We start from the raw sequence: 7,542 nt of genomic DNA, 5'->3' as shown, positions 1-7,542 counted from the left end.
GTCCTGTTGGGGAATGGTGTTTCTCACGAGGAAAAAGAACCCTTTTAAATCTCATCGTATTTTGCATGTTACAATACTGAAAGAGTTGGGGTTGTTCAGCCTGGAGAAGAGAAGGCTCCAGGGAGACCTTATAGTGGCCTTCCAGTACCTAAAGGGGGCCTACAGGAGAGATGGGGAGGGACTTCTTACAAGGGCATGTAGTGATAGGACGAGGGGTAATGGCTTCAAACTGGAAGAGGGTAGATTTAGATTAGATTAGCAAGAAATTCTTTTCCTGTGAGGGTGGTGAGGCAGTGGAACAGGTTGCCCAGGGAAGCTGTGGATGCCCCATCCCTGGAAGTGTTCAAGGCCAGGCTGGATGGGCCTTTGAGCAGCCTGGTCTAGTGGGAGGTGTCCCTGCCCATGGTAGCGGGGTGGAACTAGATGATCTTTAAGGTCTCTTCCAAGCTAAACCATTTTATGAAAATAATTGCTTTTAGGTAAGCACAGCTTCTTTTTAATGTAACATGCAGGAGAAAAGAAAGACAATCTTGTAAGAAAAAGCAAATAAACCACACCCCCTTTGCTTATTCAACTACCTTTGCTAGAGCCAGAGTGTTAATATATTACAGTTTCTTAAGGAATACATGTCACTGAAATGAAACTCAGGCTTTAGAGTGAATGTATACTTTTCGTACATACCCTTTATGGGATGTATCATTGCAACAGTGAAAACACCAAACTATTTGAATAATTAACTGCAATAAAAGAAAAACTATTTTATTTATGATTTTGCCAGCACTTTCTAAGGTAACTAGTAATGCAACAATTGACCATACTGTGGAATAATTACTAAATTGGCCGAGAATACAAAAGTACAGCATTGTTCACACATTAAGGAAAGTCATAAAATCAAGAGGCTTCTGAGGTAGAATACAGCCGCAGGTGGCACACGAAGAATGCCACATCTGCGATTCCCTGTACAAGGCTGTTTGCAAAACTACATGAGGGATGGAACAGAATACGCTTGTTCCGTGGCCTTCCCTTGTGACAAACAGCAGATATGGGAACGAGATGGTACTACGGAACAGATAAGCGGCCTACACGCTACCCGAGCCAACATTTCGTCAAATGTTGATGAAATGCTGTCCTTTGTGCGAACTTTGCTCATTTAATGTCATTATAATACCAAAACACACCTTCATCCCGAAGGCTACCCACCTCCAAGGTGTGACCACTCCCTCTTGAGTCTGCGCCCTGAATTTCTCGTAAACTATACCTTTAATTGTGAAGTGAGAGAATTTTACACCAATCATAATAAAAGTACGTATGACTAAAGTCACTCTAACTCCACTTTGAAGATAACAAATAGTATAAAAATAGCCCGAGAGAGGGGGGATACCCAGGGAAGACACCATCGTGAAGAATTCCATCACTGATTTCTGGGATCAGTCGACGGGCTGAGCCTCTCTTCCCCCCCATAGGGACGCCTTTGGGTAAGACTTAGATTATACCGAGTGTTTCCTCGGGGAACTTAGAAATTTCTCTAGAGAATCTCTACCCTACATTTATAGCCAGGCTGTATCATTTATAACTTTGTCGCGCATTTTGTATACTTAACAATATCTTTATGTGCACGTGCTTTGCAGACAGTGTATTTATCACCGGCAATCCTAAGAACCTGTATATCTGTTGTTTAAATAAACTGCACTGTTTAAGTAGCTACTCGTTTCGCTTTCTCACTGAGCGCGACCAAAGACTCCAGAGTGGCCGTGCTAGTTCAGGAGCACGACTAGACTGAAGGTGCAGTCCACTATTAGCGTATCCAAATCTAATAGTTTAATACATATTAAACACGATTGGACTGATAGTGCTGAATTGGGCATTGCTCAGAATTTAAACCTAGCCGCACCTAGGTGAGGAGTGTTAGAACGCAAGGGGGTTTATCTTCTGCCAAAACTGCTTTGCCCCTTTTCACGCAACACCATACAAAGACGTAGCAGCAGATTTAGAAGCTAGTTTATCATTGTCTACATTAAGGAGTCTTTCTAGCTCTTGAGAAACCCACATCCTAGCTCTTCTCAGATAGAAAGTGTAGTACAAATCTTTCCTTGGTATTATTTACAAAAAAGAGGCAGTATCTCACACATGTGAAAACAAGGATTCAGAGCACCTTAGAAACAGAAGGCCCTCAGGATATCCCTCTTGGCAACCTCCTCTACAAGACCAAGTGTTTATACTCCACAGCCTTGGCAAATGTTTGCTTAAATTCTCCTGTAAAACATCTATGAAAGAGATTCCACAGTTTTCCTTAGTAACCTCTTACAACACTTTGGTATTATTGCTCGGGAGCGCTCTCCGTTTGCTAGGGCAGTGTAGTGCATTACGTACGGTGGCTGTGGAATCTCCTGCTTCTGAATACTTTCAGTGGTTGGACAAACAAGTGTTGAGTATGTTCTGTCCACACTTGATCCCTCCTCTCTGCAAGCAATCATACTAAGTCTCTAACTACATTTCCTCAGATCACAAAGTACCAAGGTGTGATTCTGTGCAGCTCCTTAATTTAGAAGAGGTAATGTATTCATTCAAACACCTGTGAAAAGCCTATTAAATTAAAATAAATCACTTTTAGTCTGGTTTTGTTATTAGGCTTCGGTGTTTGATCTAGTGTAAAATAAAACTAATCAGTTAGGTTTTCAGCAGAATACAAACTAACATCAGGAAAAAAACCCCTCATTCCTCCTAACAAAACTGACCTATGTATTCACGATTTGAGCTATGACTGATCAGAAAAGCAGTGCAGGAGAAAAATAACTGTTCTGCTGTTTGCATTTCAAGGCACACTGTAGGAATTGCAAAACCATCCAATTGAAAACACGGATATGTTATAAAGATATTTATTAGTTCTTTGGTTATCACATTCTTGTTTCTGTCAAAACATCTCCTGCCATATTTAACTGAATTACTACGTTATGCTTTCTTCACTGGGCCATTAAAGAAGTACATAAGATCTTAGAAGAAATCAAAACAAAGATATTGTAAAAGGACTTTCATAATGTGCAAGGAACCAGAGAGATTAATGTAAAAAAATGAAATATTAAGGTATTTTTAACAGAGTTACAGGTAAGTAAAATACTACATATATGTAAAATCAAGACTTACTAACTATAAGACCCTTTATTTCCATATCTTTAAGTCTGTGACTATGAGAATTATTATTCAGTAGTAATATCAGATCAAATGTTCTCAATTTAAACATTTTATGTAAAACTGCAAAGAAAGCTAACGCTGCTATTATCTTAAAGAATTATGCAATTAAACATTTTCAGAAGAAAGAGAACTGAAGTTAGATAAACTTGATACCCAATATCTTCTGGGTGGCAGAATCCCAGTCTTTCCCAAGTTCAAGTCGATAGCAAATAGATGGAAATTGCCTTTCAGCTCTTCTTACCCACTCGATTGCTTTCTTGATCGACTCACAAGCCCAATGAACACCACTGTGTGTAGAAATGAAGTTTTATTATAACACCGTCTTGTAAATCCACCAAACAAGCAAGAAGAAAATTATATCTTCTAACGATAATTATTTGAAATAGAAAATTTTCTATAGTATGATAATCCAGCCTGTATAAAATATCATCAGATGCAGAAAACATCATCATCTGAGCCGCCCTATCTTTTTAGAAGGGAAATACGTAGACTCTTAATCGTTACTTGCATTTCATAAAGGCAAACTTCACTTCTTTGTACATTCACATATGTTAGAATTGCTTTCATCCAGCAGTCAATGCAATTTTATTTGTAATCCTGGCTACAGTAGCTAAAAGTATACAATCAATTTTTCCCTCTGTCAAGGAGTTTCAAAAGAGGGAGGAGGATCTCCAGGGCTCTCCTAACTGTTTCTTTGTCCTGTTGTCCTGGTTTCAGCTGGGATGAAGTTAACTTTTTTTTTTTATTTTTATCAGCTGGTGTAATGCTATGTTTGGGATTTGGGACAGGAATAGTGTGATAAGGAACCCATGGTTTTGGTTGTTGCTCAGCACTCAAGGCCGTTTCTGCTCCTCACACCGCCCCACCAGCGAGCAGGCTGGGGGGGCACAAGAAGTTGGGGGAGACACAGCTGGGACAGCTGACCCCAACTGACCAAAGGGATATTCCATGCCATGGGACGTCATGCTCAGTATATAAAGCTGGGGGAAGAAGAAGGAAGGGGGGATGTTCAGAGTTATGGCGTTTGTCTTCCCAAGTAACCGTTACCCATGATGGAGCCCTGCTTCCCTGGGGATGGCTGAACACCTGCCCGCCCATGGGAAGCAGTGAATGAACTCCTTGTTTTGCTTTGCTTGTGTGAGCAGCTTTTGCTTTACTTATTAAACTGTCTTTATCTCAACCCATGAGTTTTTCACTTTTACTCTTCTGATTCTCTCCCCCATCCAAACTGGAGGGGAGTGAGTGAGCGGCTGTGTGGTTCTAGCTGCTGGCTGGGGTTAAATCCTGACACCTGTGAAGTATGAAGCGTGTAAAGTTTCCCATTTTGGCACAAGGAATATGTTGGTGGCCACCAAGGAATATGTTGGTGGCCACCATGCTACTAGAAAGCTATTTGCCATTGATGAAACTTGGTGGGATAAATCCCATGACTGGAGTGTGGCTATGGATGGCTACAGGCCGTTCAAAAGGGACAGGCGAGGAAGGAAGGGCGGAAGCGTTGCTCTCTACATCAAGAAATGGAGTGTGAAGAGCTGTCTCTGAAGAACAGCCACGAGCAGGTTGAAAGCTTGTGGGTAAGAATTGGCGACCAAGGCAACAAAGGGAGCCTTTTGGTTGGTGTCTACTACAGGGTGCCCGATCAAGGGGAGCCTATTGATGAAGCCTTCGTACTCCAGCTACAGGAGGCATCGCGCTTGCAGGCTCTCTCCTGCTGGGGGCCTTCAGCCACCCTGACATCTGCTGGAAAAGTAGCATGGCAAGCGGTAGGCAACCCAGGAGACCCCTGGAGTGCAATGAGGATAACTTCTTAAGCCAGGTAATAGACAGCCCCACCAGAGGGGGTGTGATACTGGACCTGCTGGTCACCAACACAAGTGAGCTAATTGGCAACGTTGAGACTGGAGGCAGCCTGGGCTGCAGTGACCATGCACTGGTGGAGTTCACAGTCCTGAGGGACATGGGTCAGGGGAAGAGTAAAGTCAGGATTCTGAATTTTAGGAAAGCAAAATTCCCGCTCTTCAAGGAGTTAGTCAATAGGACCCCCTGGGAAACTGCCCTCAGGGACAAGGGAGCAGAACAGAGCTGGCAGATCTTGAAGGATGCTTTCCACACAGTGCACGAGCTCTCGATCCCCAGGTGTAAGGAATCAGGAAAGGAAGGCAAGAGACCAGCATGGCTGAGTTGAGACCTGCTGGTCAAATTAAAGGGCAAGAAGGAAATGCACAGGTAGTGGGAGCAGGGACAGGTATCCTGGAACGCTGCCTGATTGTGTAGGGATGGGGTCAGGAAGGCCAAGGCACAGCTGGAGCTGAACTTGGCAAGGGACGCAAAGAACAATAAGGGCTTCTACAGGTATGTCACCCAGAAAAGGAAGGTCAAAGAAAACATTCTCCCCCAATGAGCAAGACTGGCAAGCTGGTAACAATTGACGAGGAGAAGGCTGAGGCACTCAACAACTTTTCTGCCTCAGTCTTCACTGGCAACCTCTCTCCCCACACCCCTTGAGCGGATGGATCCCAAGACAGGAACTGGGAGACCAAAGTCCCTCCCACTGTAAGAAAAGACCAGGTTCATGACCACCTGAGGAACCTGAACATACAGAAGTCCATAGGACCTGACAAGATGCATGCCAGAGTCCTGAAGGAATTGGCTGATGTAGTTGCCAAGCCACTCTCTGTAATATTTGAAAAGTCATGGCAGTCAGGCAAAGTCCCTTGTGACTGGAAAAGGGGAAACATCGCACCCATTTTTAAGAAGAATAGAAAGGAGGACCTTGGGAACTACCAAACTGTCAGCCTCACCTCTGTGCCTGGGAAGATCATAGAACAGATCCTCCCAGAAGCTATGCTAAGGCACATGGAGGACAAGGAGGTGATTTGAGACAGCCAGCATGGCTTCAACCTATGGCCTTCTATGACGGAATGACTACATCAGTGGACAAGGGAAGAGCTAAGGATGTCTGTCTATCTGGACTTCTGTAAGACTTTTCACATGGTTCCCCACAACATCCTTCTCTCTAAATTGGAGAGATATGGACTTGATGGGTAGACTGTTTGGTGGACAAGGAGTTGTTGGATGGTCACACCCTGAGAATAGTGGTCAACGGCTCAATGTCCAGATGGAGATCAGTGACAAGTGGTGTCCCTCAGGGGTCCATATTGGGACCAGTACTGTTTAATATTTTCATCAATTACTTGATCTTGATCAAGTTTGCAGATGACACCAAGCTAAGTGATGCTGTTGACACGCCTGAGGGACAGGATGGCATCCAGAGGGACCTGAACAAGCTCAAGAAGTAGGCCTGTGTGGTTCAACATGAGGTTGTTCAACCTCATGGGGTTCAACAAGGCCAAGTGCAGGGTCCTGCAGCTGGGTCAGAACAATCCTCAGTATCAATACAGGCTGGCGAATGAAGGGATTGAGAACAGTCCTGAGGAGAAGGACTTGGGAGTACTGGGGGGTGAAAAGCTGGACATGAGCAAACAATGTGCACTCACAACCCAGAAGGCCAACTGTACCTTGGGCTGCATCAAGAGAAGTGTGGCCAGCAGGTCAAGGGAGGTGATTCTGCCCCTCTATTCCACTCTGGTGAGACCCCTCCTGGGGTACTGCATACAGCTCTGGAGCCCTCATCACAGGAAAGACATTGACCTGTTGGAGCAGGTCCAGAGGAGAGCCACAAAAATCATCAGAGGGCTGGAGCACCTCTCCTGTGAGGACAGGCTGAGAGAGCTGGGGTTATTCAGCCTGGAGAGGAGAAGGCTCCAGGGAGACCTTATTGTGACTTTTCAATACTTAAAGGGAGCCTACAGGAAAGATGGGGACAAACTTTTTAACAGGGTCTGTTGCGATAGGACAGGGGGTAATGGTTTTAAACTAAAAGAGGGTAGATTTAGACTAGATATAAGGAAGAAATTTTTTACACTAAGCGGGGGTGAAACAGTGGAACAGGCTGCCCAGAGAGCTGGGTAGATGCCCCATCCCTGGAAACATTCAAGGTCAGATTGGACAAGGCTCTGAGCAACATCATCTAGTTGAAGATGTCCCTACTCATTGCAGGGGGGTTGGACTAGATGACCTTTAAAGGTCCCTGCCAACCCAAACTATTCTATGATTCTGTGAGTTAGCCCTGCTTTAAGGAAGAGATAAGAAGTATCAACTATCTTATATTACTTTCTATACTTCTTAATTTTTGTATCGTATTTTGCAAAGCATTCCTTCCTCCATCCATCCTCTTAAAAGAAACTCCATGCCACCAATATGATTAATACCTTCCATTCCCTTTCCTACAGCCATATCCTGTAGTATAGTCATTGACTCTCCATAACGAAATTAATCTTCTGTATCTTGACA

At 43.9% G+C, this 7,542-nt stretch overlaps 1 protein-coding gene across 2 annotated transcripts in view; it reads right to left on the bottom strand.

Moving 5' to 3' along the window:
• Nucleotides 1-541: 541 nt before the first annotated feature.
• PARP4 (poly(ADP-ribose) polymerase family member 4) overlaps nt 542-7,542 on the bottom strand; it is a 55,226-nt gene continuing 48,225 nt past the window's right edge. For both annotated transcript variants that reach the window (XM_063330693.1, XM_063330701.1), the window contains exon 35: nt 542-3,476. In XM_063330693.1, coding sequence (XP_063186763.1) covers nt 3,326-3,476 — 151 coding nt within the window. In that variant the 3' untranslated portion in view covers nt 542-3,325. The remainder of the gene's footprint in view (nt 3,477-7,542) is intronic.

The sequence above is a fragment of the Chroicocephalus ridibundus genome, chromosome 1, assembly GCF_963924245.1.
Source record: "Chroicocephalus ridibundus chromosome 1, bChrRid1.1, whole genome shotgun sequence".
Classification (NCBI taxonomy): Eukaryota; Metazoa; Chordata; class Aves; order Charadriiformes; family Laridae; genus Chroicocephalus; species Chroicocephalus ridibundus.
This window is presented reverse-complemented; position numbering and strand designations above follow the sequence as displayed.